Genomic DNA, 17,568 nt, shown 5'->3' with positions numbered 1-17,568 from the left:
CCATCCCCCCATCTTCTCATCCACCCCGTCTCTCCCGCGGAAGGCAAACCAAAAAGCAACCCTCCTTCTTACAGTAGCAGTCCACGGGCCACCGTCTATTTTCTCCTCCTCCACATGCCATGCTCTACCCTTAACGCACCCCGCAATCTGCCTGCATCTATCTTTCCCCAGCTCCAAATCCAGGTCCAAATCCTAATCTTTCTCTCCATCTCCGTCTATCAGCTATCTATCTGCTCTGTCTCTCTACTCTACTTCTCCCATCCCCACACTTTGATAATAGGCATCAGACTTGAAACTGAATCAAGGACTTGCTCTTTGAGCGTTCACGTTCACAATGCTTGCCATTCAGTCTATGGAGGGCCCTCCTCGTCCACTTCCTGGTCCTCCTCCTCCCCTCGTCGGGCCAGAGCCTACAGAAGTTCGCCAACCAAAGCCCAAGACTCTACCCTGCAAGTACTGTAGCAAACGGTTCAGGTTCGTCATCTGTTGTTGAACAAGAGTCTGAGTAGGATACTGATAAAATCTTCTAATGTGTAGACGTGTCGAACATGTTCAACGCCATGAGCGCACCCATACCAAGGAGAAGCCATTCTCATGTGGTTGGGATCGCTGCGGAAAGACATTCGGACGAAGGTACGTTTACTCTAGTTACGCTATATACCCCATCTCTCAGGCCGTCCCACCTGGCACTCATATACAGTACTCACCACTCACTCTTCACACATTTTACAAATCTTGTCATCTCCGCTCGTCCTCTTCCTGTCTTTCCTTTAATGTGTCATCCCAGTTAGGGGTTCTCCTGTCACTCCAGCTTTGTCGTCAAATACACATGCTTACATGGATATTAGGGACCTCCTTGTGAGACACGAGAAGCTCGTGCATTTAAATGAAGGTAGCAAGGACAACAACCGGCCCAGGAAGCTGTCATCCAATACATCCTCAGCTTCACATAAGAGTTCCATCTCTGAGGGTCAGATAAGCAATGAGGCTCTTGGACAGCAACATTTAAATGTATCGCGACCTCCGCCACCACAACAACCACTCCCACAGCCACAACAGTTTCACCATGGTCCTCCACCAAATACCCAACAAGGCCCTCAGGATCCCCGGACTCAGCCCCGAACTGCAGCTTGCAATCTTGACCTCCTCTCTGATGCAGCCCTGGCGAGCTCAGTGACACCTGTCCAGAGAAATGTCAATGCGGCGCCTCTTCCACCACATTCACCAGATTCCCGAAGAAAGAGTAGCTATGGAGAATCCATCGTCGCATATACAACGGAGCGACCCCGGGAAGATCAGCCTCTAGGATCCGGATATGTGCCTCAACAGCTCCCTACTGGCTCCTACGATGATTATAACCCTTTCCTTGACGAGCTGACCTCTTCGTCACATTTCTTACCTCCGAATTTTGAAATTGAACAGCAGATGATGTACTCTCGGAGCCAAGGAGGACCTTCGGGAAGAAGATCATCCAAATCCTCCTTTGTGCCAGGTCGCTTCCCTCCGATGCAAACTGAGGCACGAGATCCTGCAGACCCTGCCGCTCGGGGTATCGACGAAGTAGCACGACAGTCAGCCCTTCGTATCTCAGTATCTGACCACACTGTGATTAAGAACAGACTGGATGAGTTCTCCGCTGTTCTACCCAATGACTTTGTGTTCCCGTCCAGGCACACATTGACCAGATTCTTGGAAGGATATATCAGCGGACTCCACGAGCATCTGCCTTTCCTTCATCTTGCAACATTTTCACCTGCCGAGGCCGCTCCCGAGTTGTTGCTTGCTATCCTTGCCGTGGGTGCCCAATACCGCTTTGAGAAGAACAGAGGCTATGCCCTTTGGTATGCTGCCAAGGCTGTCGCGATGGAGCAGATTCGAAGAAGGCGCATTTCGGAGGTTCACGCTTTATTACCAACTGCTTCCGCTTACAGTCCTCATTCCACGAGGCCGTCGCCAAGTGCGACATATCGCCACTCGTTTGCATCTGCACAGTCAGAGCGACCTACAACACAAGATACTCATCGAGAGCCATAGTAAGTCTCATTCTGGTTCATATGAAGCTCAATTTTAACTGTGTTTAGTTCTCCAAATACTCCCCAGGCTCGGATTGAAACCATCCAAGCAGTTCTACTTCTATTCGCCGTCGGTCTTTGGGGCGTGCCAACTATCCTTCATGAAGCGTTGTCACTGCAGAGCAATTTGGCAATTCTCATTCGAGAAGAAGGCCTTGTGGCGGAAGTCAACCAGAGTGCTGTTAATGATTGGGAAACCTGGATTCGACTGGAGACAGCAACCAGGACGAAGCTTGTTGCTTATTGCTTTTTTAATCTTTGCAGTATTGCCTATAACATGCCGCCATTGTTGTTGACATCCGAGTTGAACCTCTTGCTTCCTCAAAGAGGTAAGCTTTGGAGGGCTGAGACAGCCTGGCAATGGCAGGAAATGCGACAGTCGACGCCAATGATCGAACTCACCCTACATGACGCCTTCTCGCGACTTTTTGGCAGAACAAATCAAGGACTCCCCCAACATCTGTCGTCACTGGGAAGCTATGTTCTCATCCACGCTCTCATCCAGCATATCTATCTGTTGAAGCAGACGTCTTTCGCAGCTGGGCTGCCATACAACATTCACCGAACCATGAAACCCGAAGACGTCGAGGAGGTTACGCAAGCACTGCGTGTATGGCAGACGAGTTTTGAAGATCAGCATCAGCTCAGGGCAGCGGAAGCGGGACATTACAACGCAATGGACTCGAATGTGGGAGGGACATTGGATTACACGGCCACAGCGCTACTGCGACAAGCCTACATCCGACTCTATACCGATGTCACGCCGTCAACCGCGCTCGAGACCCGGGATCCGCTTTTGGTGGCGTCGGCGCTGAGCAGGACCCCCTTGCTAGTACGGAGTCTAAGACTGCACCGGGCAGTGTTCCAGGCATTCCACGCCCTGTCGATGCTGGTTAAGGCTGGCGTCAACTATGTAGCCAGAACCAAGTCGACCGAATGGAGCATTCAGCATTCGCGTAAGTCATTCATTGCATGCTTGTGGCCCCTTAAAGATGTCTTGACATGATTTCTAACCCATTGTTATAGTATGTAATTTTGAGTGTGCCATTTTAGTATCCAAGTGGCTACTCACGATTGCGGCGATAGGGCCGCACGAGGCTCCCGCTTCACCGGAAGAGAAGAACCTATTGGATATGGTTGGACGGATGCTTGATGAGACCGAATTTGCGGTTCCGCCAATCGATCCATCTCTTTCGGGGCAGCACGAGGTGCCATCAAGCGACAGCGCTAAGTTGCGACAACTCGCTGTTGCAGTTGTGCGACTTTGGGCAGAGACTTTCAAGGGAACACATATCTTTGAGATTGTCAAGGTTATGGGCCAGAGTCTTGATGCATACGCTGATCTGATCGAGAAGCCGAGAGACAGAAGTCCGCCGGTCCGGTTGCTGGAGCCAAACATCAACTGAAGGGGTATCGACTGGAAGGGGAAGTCAGCAGGATAGTATGACGACCAGCAGCGGTACTGAAGGAAACGATAATCTTGGTGATTTCTGGAGTCTGGTGTGAGGGAATATGGACCACAGGCAAGATGTTAGGTAACACGCCATCTATTGAAAGATGCTGGTTCTGGCTGGGAAAACAAGGGGAATCATGAAGGTCCAGGATAATGGGTTATTGTATACATACGGCGTTTGATGGATGACTTGTTGTGTGAATTGATTGGAAAGGCATATTTTGATGAAGTTGGCGTTTGATATGAAGGGCAGAGGAGGGTCTAGTGGCTTCAATGCCAGCTACAGTAGTGATTATAAGAGAGAGTCTTTTTTTTATTATGTGAATTTTGTAGAGACCATTCGTCTTGAAGCAAAGCTTGAGAGAAGACAAGACCATGAGATTCATGCTCGCTTTATCACGAGACTAAAACCTGGGGATCCTGTTTAGATGTTGAGTTTCTCCAAGATTAATTAATTAGTCTGCAACGGTTGGATTGGATTGGATTGACTATTCCCCGCAAAATTCAGATTTATTAGATGCGAGATCCATGAGTTGAATGAAAGATCCACATCCACATGCGAACGGAACGGACTCGAAGAAAAATTGAGGGGCCGAGCCGACTCCTTGGAGCTAAGAGTGTGGGGAAATTAGTGGAGACCGACGTGCATCATACCTCGGCACCTTTTAAGGGACAAACCGACCGAGAATGGTCACGTACGAAGCCTCGGGCCATTTTCTTTTGACTTGTTTCTTATGTGAGCTTGATAACATATCATAGACGTAGAATCTCTCCTACTATTCTCTTCTTTCCTCTTCTTTCACTTCATCTCTCGACGTTTCTTCACCACTGAACCCCATCAACCATCAGCCATCAGCGACCATGCCTTTTGCGACAGAACTCACCAAGCGACTCGGCATTAGAGGTTTGTACACCCAATCCCATAGCCTCGACTCTCGTACTGACCGTCTCCAGTGCCCGTCGTCCAGGGCGGCATGATGCACGTAGGCACCGCCGACCTCGCCTCAGCCGTCTCCAATGCCGGCGGCCTGGGTATCATCACCGCCCTCATCTTCCCCACGCCTGAGGAACTGCGCAAGGAGATCCAACGCTGCCGCACCCTCACCAAGAACCCCTTCGGCGTCAATATCACCCTCCTTCCCGCCATGGTGCCCCCGAACTACGCCGCATACGCTCAGGCTATCATCGACGAGGGAATCAAGGTCGTCGAGACGGCAGGAAACTCTCCCGGGCCTGTTATTTCGCAGTTGAAGAAGGCCGGCATCATTGTTCTCCATAAGTGCACCACGATTCGCCATGCTCAGAGCGCCGTCAAGCTTGGCGTCGACTTCCTCAGTATCGACGGTTTTGAGTGCGGTGGACACGTTGGCGAGAGCGATATTACAAACTTTATCCTGCTCAGCAAGGCCCGTCAAACTCTCGGTGTTCCCTTCATCGCCAGCGGTGGCTTCGCGGATGGTTACGGACTCGCCGCCGCGCTGTGCCTCGGCGCTTCTGGAGTCAACATGGGAACGCGATTCATGTGCACGGTCGAGGCTCCAGTGCACCACAAGGTCAAGGAGGAGATTGTGCGCGCGGACGAGACCGACACAACCCTCCTCATGCGCAGGTGGAGAAACACCACCCGACTCTTCAAGAACAAGGTTGCCCTGGAGGCTCTTGAGGTCGAGACCAAGAGCGAGAAGGGCGAGTTTGCCGAGATTGCGCCGTTTGTGAGCGGCAAGCGAGGAAAGGAGGTATTTGTGAATGGCGATACTGAATACGGCGTAAGTTTATACATCGAGTTGAGCTGAGCTGAGTTGAGTTGAGGATGCAATGACTAACATAGTTCGCAGGTTTGGACAACTGGCCAGGTCATTGGCCTGATTCATGATATCCCTACATGCGACGTCCTTGTTCACAGAATTGAGAAGGAGGCGGAGACGGCGTTGAAAGAGAGACTCGCGCTTCTGGTGCCCGAGTCAAAGTTATAGAACTAAGCTAGAAGATACTAGACTTGCGAGATCTTGTTTAGAACTTGTACGAAGATGTGCCGTTTATGTCTATTGAAGAAAGAATTGCAAGCGTTTTTTATAAACTGTGCCTTCGTCTATGAATGAGTATGCTCTCTCTAATTCTATGCACCCGCGTCTTCGAAACTCCTATGATCTATGAAACGCATAGTCCAAACGGTATCTCTTTTCCTCATCTGATAATTCTATCCGTTTACGAGGCCGAGGCTGCTGAACCACGAGCTCTGGAACACCGCGGTTATCAAGCGACCATTCCTTCGTCTGGGTGAGGCTCACGCCTGTCTCGATCAGCGAGATTCTGCCTCCGGGTCTTCCCATACTCCAATCTGTAGGAGTAGTTCGTTGGTTATGGTTATGCACCATGTCCTCCGTGAGATGGAGATTCATCTCGAGAATGGCACCACGAACGCCACAGTATATAGTATCTGAAAGATCAGACGCCTTGGCCAGACAATAGATCCTGTCATATGTGGGACTGCCAATATGAATGGTAGCGTCGGGACGCCAGTAGTTTCGTCTGGAAGCTCCATGCCAGTAACACAACACCCCGTTTGGAGGATCGCATTTCTGTGGCTGATGCTCTGGCGCCCATCCTTGCTTCATAATGTGATCATCCTTCTGGCTGGGAAAGGGCCATTGTGGCGAGCATGGAAGAGCTGTTGTGTGATGATATGGCTTTGGGTATCTGAAGTCGAACAGACGGATATCCGGTGCTGTGTTACTGCCGGATACGAAACGCTCTGTACCATACACAAGGAGAGAACTACCTGCTTGGTAGGGTTGAAAGCGATCACGGTATACTGCGTCTTGTGGTGAAGGTGTTCGGATATCTACAAGTCTGAATGAGAGGTTAATAGCTGACCATAAGTTTTGTGAGATAAACTTGCCTATATGTGCCATCGTCCCACGCACTCAAAAGAAGATTTTCACTCCCGCCTCTAACTGGCTCGATTGCTCGAATTGTGGTCTTCTCACTGACTCCCCCACTTACCAGCCTCGAAGCATCGTCTACGTACATAGAGTTACTATGAGCGTTGAATAATTGCAAGCCGTCTGGTGTGAGCTGCCCCCAACGCAGAGGATTTCGAGTTCCGCCCAAGGCGCAAGCCATGATATCTTTGCCCATGAACTTGGTGCTGCGTAGGAGAGATGCCTCATCTGCGGGACTGGTTTTGGAGAATTCATGGTAATCCAAAGGGCTCAGTACTTGGTCATCTGACACATTGAGATTGTAGAGGGTCAAAACCGAGCCTTTGCCGCTTGCCAGAAGATTCGTCTCAGGATGCCACTGTAGAGATGAGACTGCCACTTGACCAGGGGATTTCCTCATAGGATCGAAAGCATGGCTCAGAAGTGCCTCGTCCGGTGGGTTCAAGTGTTTTGCGACTGTTGCAAACTTGTCCTGGCCAGAGTGTATGCTGATATCTCCATTGGCCCTCCCGGCAACAATATTTGGTATCCCGTCAATTTCTGTGACAGAGGTTGCTGTGACATCTCCAGTGCCAGCCCGATATCCGAGATCATGGCCCCCGATCTGATGCCAGGTATCTTGCTGCCCATCAACAGGTTTTATGCAAACCATGAGATTCTCACCCACGCCGGCAGCAATAACCTCATTGTTCAGCGAAGACATAAGCCGCGCATCAAGAACAGAATGGAACAGCACTGACTGGCTTCCAGCAACTCGACGCTGGAATCTTTCTGGCTGGTTCTTCTTTTCATGCAACACATTGACCCAGAAACCGCGCTTCTCCCAGCAGCGGTCCAAGTACGTTGCACGATCTGCAACAGAACTCCAGCGAGTCTCTGAGTTTGTATCTATCTGGAGGGAGGGGAACCGAGTCTTGACGAAGGTACGCCAACCATCTTGGCGTATGAGACTTTGAAGATGCCTCGTCAAGGCGGAAACGTGAGCTATGTCACGAGCTGTGTCTAGATGCTCGACAATATCAAGAACAATATCATCTGGAAGACTTGCCAGAGATGTTCTATTCATCATCGTTTCATTTCGCCCGATGCTTTTGTTGCGGTGGTGGTTATGAAGTGATGATGCAGTCAGTTTTGCCCTGATCTGGCCTGTAGCAGAATTTTCGGGTTTATCGAGTTTTGGAACTTGTCTTTAACTGATATAAAGAGACTCGGTGATCTTGATTCTGTTCTAGTTCAGTTTTATAATATGAAGGATTTTGACTGAGGACGAGGAAAAAAAAACTTATACGACTCTAACAGTGAGTCAGCCATGGCTTACTGGTGGTGCCTGCCTAATATTAGTTTCACGTCGTTCAAGATAGAGCGTCATAGCGGGTCGAGGGAGCAGGTACGTACTCCCACTATAACCTACAGGCCTATCAGTCTCTCTACCTTACCTAAGTACCTGAGGTACTATATTCAGCATGCTTCAACCTCATTCTCCTGTCACTGACTTCAAGCCTATTATTCTTGTAACGAGCGAATTTGTATGTATGGTGATATTTCAGTCTGTGGCTCAAACCATACAAGTCGTCGATTAACAACCCAAAATCATCTTTAACACCAAAGAAATTCCTCGCCGGTAATAAGCAATAGAAGCTGCAAGCCGTAGATACAAAGACCGTATATACTTACCTTGCCTACTGAGGTAGGTACATATTTCATGTACAAGAGAAAACACACTACCTAAACAACCCTGTCGTCATCCTTCGACACGAAGTTCTGTAAGGCACAAGCCTTGAGTTGGGCATGGCAAAGCCAAAAAATGCAACATCTCGACTGCAATCAGAAAGGACCAGGTATAAAGAATGAAACCAATGATATGAAGAAACTAACGGATTTTAGCTCGGAGAGCCATGATGGCAACTCCGAGTCAGCTGAAACGTATTCTATCAAAAGGGTTGAATTACAGAATTCAACCAGTGCTGCTGCTGACAGAAGCTGCACCTGTTTCAAGGGGCAGCAACTGGAGCTTGTGTAAACGTTTAATTAACCCATCTGAAGACAGGCCTGTTCGACTTTTCTGACCCAATCACGGCCCAAGGTTAAATGGATACCATCGTCGCCTATAAAGTCATTGTATACGACGAAGTATAGTCGGATAGGAGGGTATGGGAGGTGATGAGACTCGAACTCTACCCAGGCGTACAGGATTTGTTCAATATCGATAAACGCACCACTGGGACATTTCGTCTTTTCGCTGGTTCCTGGTGGACGACTTAAAACTTGTATAGGAAACGAATGTTGGAGCATTTCAAGAGAACTTTGGGCTATGAAGCTGTGGTCCAAACCGTCATCGTATGCGACCACTTGGTGGGATGAACAGCCGCCATCATATGTTGCTTTGACCAGACTCAAATCCTGACCAGCAGAAGAAGAGGAGGAGATATCGAGGGCAGGTGGCGGTAGTTCATGCTGCACGTCTTGTCCCATGTCTGAAGGCCAAGTAAGGCCGGAGTGGCTACCAAAGTCTTGGGTGTAGTCTGGCACTAGAGGGTTATGAATAGAGGGAGCACTAGAAAGTATATTAGTCAAGTTGGAAGGACGCAAGAGATATTAAATGACTAACCCAAATTGAGTCCAGGATTGAGTTGACTCTGGCAGAGGAATGCTGTCATTGATATCAAACTCCAAGTCCGATGCTTGGGTTATAGTGGAGATAAAACTGGGAGCAGTATACTGGATGTCCTGCTCTGATATTGGTAAAGAATATGGCTCAGAATAGGGAGCTGAGTTAAAGAGAGTGTTGTATTCCAAAGGATAATGGGGCCGTGTCTGAGATTGACCCCGAGGGTCGACGGCTGTGATGTTGGACGCGCCGATGTTACTGTCTTTTGTAGCAATAAATGCCTGCTTCTGATCTCCTGGGGTCTCGACGTTGCTCTCTAAAAGAGGGCTCAGTGCTTCTGGTAACAGATATGTTTCTGGGGCGAGGCCTGTGAGTCTTTCTACTTCGGAGGGTATCGAAGGATTTGCTGCCGATGCCGTTGACGATGACGATGATTCTGATCCTCGGGGACGTGTCTTTCCCTTCTTTTTCTCCTTTTTCTTCTTCTCCTTCTCTGCCTTCTCGAGTTCGGTCCGCGAAGGCTTCACACGTTTCTCCAGAGGTCCACGCAGGAGACTCCTTAAACCTTTTCTCAATGATTTCTTCCTGGGATAATGTGATCGCACCAGCATGGCAGCATCGGTACCTGTCTTGGCCGTAATGCTGTTTAAGTATGCCAGCTAAGTCGGAATTTCGACAACACCTAGAGAAAGGTCAAGCCAATGGAGGAAGAAGGAGAAGACTCAAGTCACCGCTAGGACCCGAAGAAATCGCTGGTGAGAAAAAAGAAGAAAAAGAAGCAGCAGAGTAGACTATTCGGGCCTCACATTAGGGCCCCAATCCCTGATCTTATCATGCCCAAGACCCAAGATCATTTGAGCCTCATAAGTACCGACAAAAACATGGATGGGCGGTACCACGATGGGAATTTACATGGCCGATACGTGGCATAGAAAACCACAAAGACAACACTCCCTCAGCCAGATGAGCCACTGCACAGTTGTGATATCCCTTAGCCAGGAGGGCCATGTTCACCTATAAGAAGCTGCATTCTCTTTCAACCCACCCTGGCTGCAGAATCAAGGAATTATGCTGGCCATGCTATCATGCAGTCAACTGGTTCAGTGAGCGATATCGAGCCGTGGTTGGCCGAGGCTGGCCAAGTAAAGCATTACTTGAGCAATGGCAAAGTCGGGATAGCAGCAGCAGGGCAGACACGGTAATGTACAAGGGTTCGATAGGTCAAGACAACTGTAAGGGTGGTCCCTATTTAGGGAATTGTAACTTGAAGCTGAGAGATTATGGGGGTTATATCACTAGTGACGTCTCGAGCCCATATGAAAGTCCAGACTCGACTCCCCGAGAACCTCACTTTGTATTTCACAATTCGGTTCATGCATTAGCTCCGCAGTCTGATGTGACTTATGCAATGTGATATCGGTGAATGTGACAACTCACAGGTGGGTGACTACGTGGCTTTCTCAATCGGAAATCCCCCATTCCACACTCCCTCTCAGCCTGATTTGTTCCCAAGACAACAATGCTGATCCAAACTGCTTCACGTTATGCATCCTTCATTATGTCGTCGGGCGTTAGTATACTGGGCTTGGCTAGAACTGGTCATTGACCATAATTTCATTCTATTTTCACAAATGTTAAAAGGTTCATTCAACTCCCTTTGCTAACCTCGGTCCCCGCTGACTGCCGTGATGTGTCTGACATTGGAGCCTCACTCGATATCTTCTTACAAGTCTTGGGCCTCTTCCATCCTCATATCCCCTCTGGGGCTGCTCACTCGTTTCAGAAAAGGACCCTGAATATACTCTCCCACCCGCCAAGTCGAAGACATGTCAGATGTTTTTACTCAACTAGTGATCATTAACTGCTGGTCAGTTTCTGCCAACGATTCCAACCTCTCCAAACGAAGAAACAAGTTCCAGAGCCCTCTGCAAATCAGCGCCATACTCTACGGCAGAGCCTACGGCCTCGTCTCTAAGAATATAGCAGAGAAGCTTTTGGGGGCAAGCGAGAAGCACACTTCCGGGCTCCCCTCTGTGGTAGAAATCTCCTGGGCTCTATCTGGCTCTGAACAGGACTTGGAGACGAGCCAGGTTCATGTCATTCCTGGGTTAGAGCAAGACCTCGTGCTTGGTGATAACCCCGAGGAACTGTACCAGAGTGTCCACCTCACTCCCCCAGCACATTCTCAAGGATCTATACCAGAAGAGCAAGGGTCAACTACCTCTTCTCTAGAGGAAACTCTGCCCTTCCAATTCAACACCTGGGAAGACTTCAAGAGCCAAGGCATAGTCCCCAAGAATCAACAATCTCAAGAAACTCTCCAGCAGCTATTGGCTCGCTGCCGCGCAAGAGCCCAACACCCCCTCCCCCTCCACAAAACCGTAGCTTCAGAGCCAGAACAACGCAAAAGACTATCGAGAGTTAGCACTGATTCCATGTGCGGATCTTTTGATGTGTCCTCCAACACGTCTGATTTAGATGGGAAATGGATCATGCCGGCCAACGACAGATTGCACAGAGAGAGGACTTCCTCGCTGCAGCCTTCAGATACTGATAGTCTGGCTGACCCCAGTGAAAATATTGCCTGGGAGTTGTCAACTGAAGCATCTCAAGTTCATTCTCACAGTTTCCAACTCCGTGGCTGGTCTCTGGTGGACACAGCCTCCGCAGATACCCATCCGAGTACCCCTGAATGGGTAGAAGACCAGATCACTACCCATGAGTCTCAGAACGATGATTTCGCCACGCACCCAGGTCATCGCTTCTGGGAATGGGACGTCGAGAGGCAGCTTTGGCGTCGAAAGGGTCAAGACGGGTCGGACGAGAGAGATTGGTTTGAAGTCCCTCAATAACAATGGCTTGCTCGTAAGATACCCAGTCCAAGGAATTCCTTGAGCACTAAAAGCTAAAAACACATAGCTTTAATAATATGCTGGTGTTTTTTTATTGTTTTCCGATCTTTGTTTTACATCCGCGGTTATTGCTAGAGAGTTGAACATATAGCGTTTTGTTCTTAATTTACTTATGTCCGCTTGGCTACTTGACCATCGTTAGTATCAACACCCTACTAGATGATCATCCCAATAAATCGAGAGGTGAGCTTGAGGGCGGCAACAGAAGACCGGTATGTATTTGAATCATCAACAGCTTATTCAATCGTAAGTATGCACCACAAAGCAAAAACGCCATACACCAACAATCTACACGCCAGCTACCAATAACGACGCCTCCCAATGCCTGTGTCATCATAATAGTAGATGCAGCGCCCGCACGCCCTTCTCTGCCGCTGCAATATGCCAAGGTCGAACATCCATCTCGCGATCTACAACACCTCGTGCTCTGGCTAGGGTTCCGAGACCCCTAAAATAGCACAACATTTCTCTTAGAAGAGGCTCGTACGCCCTAGGCGTAGCCTCTGTGTGAACAAGATTGACCTCCATCACGACGGGGGGGTCTTCAAGCTTTGTTCCCGTTCTTTTAATCAAATACCCACTGGCAAGTGCCGGTCTCACTTCCAGCAACGTAGTCGAGTTACAGAGTCGATGTCCGACGATGGCACCCCATGTCTGGTCAGTGGCATCAATCAGGAAGGAATCGGCCTCTGCTTCTGCAGCACCCTCGGCAGTCGGTGTAGCAGCTAATGTGCTAGCATCACGCATAGGCGTTGCCGGCGTCGTGGTTTGCTCCGGCGAAACAATATTAGCCTGCGGCGTGGATACTGGTGTCGAGTAGAACGCCGAGGTTGCCGCATGAGGAATCTTCACGATCGGCGGGACCAGCTGCAGAGATGGATTGGTATCGACGGACATGATAATCATGGTGAATGAATGTTTGTCGTCCAGCGTTGAGGCTGCTTGCCACCACTCCACCTCTCTCTGGTCCATTACTCCAGACTTGGTGATGATCACTCGCCAATGAACTTTCCAGATTGATATCATGGTCAACGTAGTCGCCCAGATCTCGGCTATGATAGCCGCCTTGTGTTGCGAGACGGAACGATCCGGCGTTCTGCTCCGAGTGATTGAATAGGACGTTGTCGCTTGTCGTTGTCCACGGTTGTCGGTCCATGCAGCTGTAATCCATCGGCCATCGAGACTCTCAGCATATCCAACATGTAAGCAGGAGTTCTCATGCATAAGGGACTGAGAAGGCGACGTTGTAAGCTTGAAGTCAATCATTCGAGGTGGAGGCTGTTCGAGCATAACTGCCGGTGCAGGTGTAGGACCACCGAATTCCGTGTCCAAAAACAAGGTGCACCTATCATATGTCTCTATGCAGAGCTTGATCATTTCCGCGGGAGTCGGGATGGCTAGCGATGTCGTGGAAGAGATCATATCCAATGAAACAAGTTGCAACACTAGCTCATTCTGCGGAGATTCTCGACGAGCTGCTAGAAGGTCGCTGTACTCATCAAAGCAACGGTAAAAAGCCGTGCAAGCCTCGATGATGGAAGCCGGGTTATCTGGCGAGTAAACAAAGTAAATGACCAGATTCTTGTCTTTGGACTTCAACTCTGACAGAGAGCTTCGGAGCACTTCCATGCTTTCCACAAGAGCAGAGCCATGACCAGTTACGGTTGCGTCAGGTGAAGTCGAGATCCTATCAACCTCATATGGCAAGACGCCATCGTCCCAGTCTCCAGACAACGGCAGGTTGTTGAGAGTGCCAAGCTTCAACGATTCATATACACTCTTTAAGCGGCCGAGGAAACTTTCAGCATGGTCTGACATCCCCTTCCAGCCCGGAAAGATACAGAGAGCGGAGATGTCCTTTGTCCCCCACGAAGGTGACAGCCCAAGACCTTCCCAGAAAGACATTGATGATGGAAGTACTGAGAGTTTTGTTTCTGATCTGCGTACTTCCAGATGAGGTACAGGAATCTGGTATAGATTGTTTGCGCGCAATTGCTCAGCGTTGGGGTCTCTGCCCGGAATCGGTCTGGGCTGGAGACGGCTCGGTTGTCCTACAAGGGGGAGGTCTTGGATTTCCAGCAGCGCTTTCAACCGCACAGCCGTGGGGGTACCCAAATTCGAGGGCATGACATCGCGAAGAAGTTGTAAGGAGTTCCGAGCGATATTGAGCTCATGGCTCCTCATAGTCGCAAGGGAGACAGAAGACTCAGCCTTATGCTCGATGCCGATTTCAAGTCGCCCGGTAGCAGCCTGTTCGGTGATGATTTGCGCAATCTCAACAAAGTCGTGGTTGGAAAGGCCTACGTCCACGTTAAGTGGCTCTGGGTCCAAAAAGAAACGGTGTAGTAGCATTTCTGGCGATTCTGTTTTGGACAGTTTTGGGAGCTCGATCGCAAGTTGCTCATCAGTGAAATCATCTAGTAGTTCTGTCTCTCTGGAAGTTGTAGCTTGTGAAAGAGCATCATCGTCCACGACGGTTCGTTTAATACTGGACTTGACGGGAGAAACTGGACCACCAGAAAGCGAACTTATTTCATCTCCGTCTGACTCGAGATCACTCTCCTCAGAGATCCAATCGTGCCCGTTCAGTCTCTGGGGGCTTGCATGGGCAGTAGATGCGTCAATAACAGTCAAACTTCTGATGAGGGAGTTCCCAAGAAGTGATTTGGATGTCTGCTTCAGCTTTCCTTGCCCTTCGAGATACTCATCCCGAGAAAGATTATGGGCACTCGGCCTCGAATCTCCATTACTCTGGTCCTTTGAAAAGTCGAATGCACCACCATGTTCATACTTTTTGTTAATCAGAGGGATCTTAGGATCAAACACAACCTTTTCAAAGACACTACTCTTTCTCCGAGGTGGCTGGACAGCAAAATCATCCTTGGTAGGGCTGGACAATGAAGCCCGTACTCGCTTGAACACGGTAGCAGGGTCAAATGGACTAGACCCTCGCTTGGCAGTATCTGGTCGCTCAACTTTGATTCTGTGATTAAGATCTTCATTGAGCGAGCTCCTGGCATGCTTCAGTTCTGGCTTAGCAAAGACAGAGTCATTAGTCTTTGGCCTTGGTTTGACTTCAGGTTGCGGCTCTATAACTTTGTGTGGCTGTGGATGTGGATGCGGATGCGGGTGCGTGTGTGCATGTGATAACACCGGCGGAGGCATTACCTGGGGCGCCGGTGCAGTAGGAGCTGTCTGCAAATCTGGCATGTCCATGTCCAGATCGTTGCCGTCAGGGCCGTCAAAGAAATTAAAGTCATCCTCTGTTACATCGTGGTCCCCGAACACATCCTCACCCAAGTCGTTCATTACATCGTCAGAATCGCCCATAGCGTTGCTGTCGCTTCGTTCTCTCTTTTGTTCGTGATGGCCTCCCCAGGTGTCATTCTCAGCATCAGGCATCGGTGTCGCTGTTGGCACTGTGATATCAGCATCAACAACTGCAAGGGTTGGGGGCGGGTTGTTAGGACTTGAGATCGCTCCATCCAAGGAAGGGGTAATGCCGATGTGTTGTTGAATTGCGTCGGGGGGTGTTGGATACATGACACCAGCCGCAGCGGTGCTAGGTCGTCTCATGGTCAAAGGAGACTGCCCATTGAGATTTTGAGCTAGGGGGTTCGCACCATTAACTTCTTTAGGGATGGCATACATTCGCTCAGCTCTGCGTTTGGTGATTCTCTCTTCCCTTTCAGACGCACCGGCGAACCATCCACGAGCATCTCCCAAGGGATCGTGGCATTCCTCGTGGCCACTGAGCATGGTGTCGCCAACACGGTGAGTAGTTGATATTTCCAGTGGCTTCTTTCGAAAGCAGAGCGATCCTGGCCAGGGAACTGTTGCCCGTGATCGCTTAGGTTCCCCATCTGCATCTTGCGAAGTCGGCTTGGAAATAAGAAGGTTGACCCAGGGGCTCGACTTGAATTGAGATGGGTTGAGCCCACAGTATTCGAGTGCTTTGAGGCATGAGTGCTTCCATTGCGAATCATTTGTATCTGGAACACTTCTCACGCTCAGAGCTTGCGTATTGGGTGTCTGTGCCAGGCTTCGATCCGAACCATCCCCGTTGGTAAAGTTCTGTTTTGTTGCGAAAACTCCATAAGGCGCAGCCAGCACTGAGCTACTTGGGGAAGAGGAATCGCCTGTGAGAACATCCTCCACCGTCGCCAAGTTCTTACAGTAGGAGAAAGTGAGACTGACAATAAGAGAGCCCGTAGTAGTGAGATATGTCTTGAATGTGCCAACGACGGGATCGGCTTGCAATGAGCTCCTTTCCCGTTCATTCGCATCGGCTTGCAAAGGTGGAATCAACATTGTCCTGTAGTTCAGCGGTATGGCCATAGACCGACTACAGAAAGCAAACGCTATCGAGGAAATGACCGCGACCATGAACTGTTCGTAGATAATCTTTGGCACTATCCGCGGCGTCCTCATGTCGGTAGTCTGAGCTGAGGATTGAGAGCCTCCGTCTGGTAAAGCCCCTCCAGCGACCTGAGTTGGTGAAATCAAAGCGTTACGGCCATTTGCCTCGGCCGGAGATGAGGTTGGCGCTGCGTTGTTCGGGGCATTCTGCGTGGTGTTTCCCGGGATGCGGCTCTTCTGCAAAGCTACTGGTTCAAGGGTGCCCTCCTCGACCATCCCTAATATGTAGCCTGAAGCTTCCAGGCTAGATCCTGGGGCAGAATTGACGAGATTGCTCGCCCCGTCCTTGCTGACGATTTGGAAGATCCATATTCCTACTCGGTCGGCGTCGTACGAAACAAGTTTTCCTTGGTCGCGAAGGGAACTTTGGATCTCGAGAGCGGATGATTGAAAGCCATGCGATTGGTCAGGAGGAGGTTCGTATATGCGAAAGGCTACCGACGCGATGTTGTTCTGGAAAGTTCAAAGTCAGAAAAAGAAATGCTTTCAGAGGAAGGGTAGAAGTATAAGGGTAGCCCCAACATACTATCGACAAGGTATTCGTCTCATATTCACTGGTCTCCATTGCGACAACTTCCTCGCCGTTCCGAAGTCGCAACCGTAAATGCGGCCTTAGGAACGACGGCGAGGCCCAAGCCTAAAAGGGCCCGACACTCTGCGTTGTTTCCTCTTTGTAGTCGAGCCTTAGGATAATAGGGGTTGTCGAGATATGGCTGTCTGGATGGTACTGGTAGGGGCAGTCGACTCCCCAGACTCCATCTCAACGGGCCAGACACTTGTGCTGAGTCGCGGACTTGCAGCTCGGGTATGGTGCCACGGAGAGCTAAAATTGCTCGAACAATAGGTTGATTCTTCAAAATATTGGCGGAAGAAGTAAAAGCTAAGTTATTGGCGTTATGTCGTGTGTTCTCTGGACGTAAGGAAACGATGCGATGATGGCCCGGGCCAGTTCAATATTTGATGATGTCTGTCGCGACAAACTACTAGGCGTTGGCGGAGGCGGGAATTCAGTGGAGGCGGAAGAGCAAGGGCCTCAGCTGGGATGGGGAGTAGGTAGGTATGTACTTTTAATCGGGGTCAATCAAGTGGTTTGTTGGCCGGGTTTAACGGGGGGTAAAGGAACGGGCAACCAATTTCAAGGGACTGAATAGGAGCGAATTCG

At 49.8% G+C, this 17,568-nt stretch overlaps 6 protein-coding genes across 6 annotated transcripts; 3 read left to right on the top strand and 3 right to left on the bottom strand.

Annotated features, from left to right (window-relative positions):
- Nucleotides 1-334: 334 nt before the first annotated feature.
- Nucleotides 335-3,478, top strand: FSUBG_11073 (regulatory amdA; the record flags this gene model as incomplete). Its single annotated transcript, XM_036675717.1, has 5 exons — nt 335-474; nt 538-633; nt 849-2,033; nt 2,082-3,028; nt 3,099-3,478. The coding sequence occupies 5 exons, from the start codon at nt 335-337 to the stop codon at nt 3,476-3,478; spliced, it is 2,748 nt and encodes a 915-aa protein (XP_036533470.1).
- Nucleotides 3,479-4,386: 908 nt separating this feature from the next.
- FSUBG_11072 (2-nitropropane dioxygenase) lies at nt 4,387-5,498 on the top strand (the record flags this gene model as incomplete). The annotated part of the gene is made up of 3 exons (XM_036675716.1): nt 4,387-4,429; nt 4,480-5,291; nt 5,361-5,498. 3 exons carry the CDS (start codon nt 4,387-4,389, stop codon nt 5,496-5,498), a joined length of 993 nt encoding a protein of 330 aa, XP_036533469.1.
- Nucleotides 5,499-5,666: 168 nt separating this feature from the next.
- Nucleotides 5,667-7,536, bottom strand: FSUBG_11071 (uncharacterized protein; the record flags this gene model as incomplete). The annotated part of the gene is made up of 2 exons (XM_036675715.1): nt 5,667-6,375; nt 6,554-7,536. The coding sequence occupies 2 exons, from the start codon at nt 7,534-7,536 to the stop codon at nt 5,667-5,669; spliced, it is 1,692 nt and encodes a 563-aa protein (XP_036533468.1).
- Nucleotides 7,537-8,495: 959 nt separating this feature from the next.
- FSUBG_11070 (uncharacterized protein) lies at nt 8,496-9,686 on the bottom strand (the record flags this gene model as incomplete). Its single annotated transcript, XM_036675714.1, has 2 exons — nt 8,496-9,021; nt 9,076-9,686. 2 exons carry the CDS (start codon nt 9,684-9,686, stop codon nt 8,496-8,498), a joined length of 1,137 nt encoding a protein of 378 aa, XP_036533467.1.
- Nucleotides 9,687-10,901: 1,215 nt separating this feature from the next.
- FSUBG_11069 (uncharacterized protein) lies at nt 10,902-11,927 on the top strand (the record flags this gene model as incomplete). The annotated part of the gene is made up of 1 exon (XM_036675712.1): nt 10,902-11,927. One exon carries the CDS (start codon nt 10,902-10,904, stop codon nt 11,925-11,927), a length of 1,026 nt encoding a protein of 341 aa, XP_036533466.1.
- A 393-nt stretch (nt 11,928-12,320) lies between these two features.
- Nucleotides 12,321-16,971, bottom strand: FSUBG_11068 (mediator of RNA polymerase II transcription subunit 13; the record flags this gene model as incomplete). Its single annotated transcript, XM_036675711.1, has 2 exons — nt 12,321-16,859; nt 16,933-16,971. The coding sequence occupies 2 exons, from the start codon at nt 16,969-16,971 to the stop codon at nt 12,321-12,323; spliced, it is 4,578 nt and encodes a 1,525-aa protein (XP_036533465.1).
- Between the last annotated feature and the right edge of the window lie 597 nt (nt 16,972-17,568).

This window comes from Fusarium subglutinans (genome assembly GCF_013396075.1).
Source record: "Fusarium subglutinans strain NRRL 66333 chromosome Unknown NRRL66333_c0000201, whole genome shotgun sequence".
Lineage (NCBI taxonomy): Eukaryota > Fungi > Ascomycota > Sordariomycetes > Hypocreales > Nectriaceae > Fusarium > Fusarium subglutinans.
The sequence above is the reverse complement of the archived record's forward strand: the minus strand, read 5'-3'. Positions and strand labels throughout refer to the sequence as shown.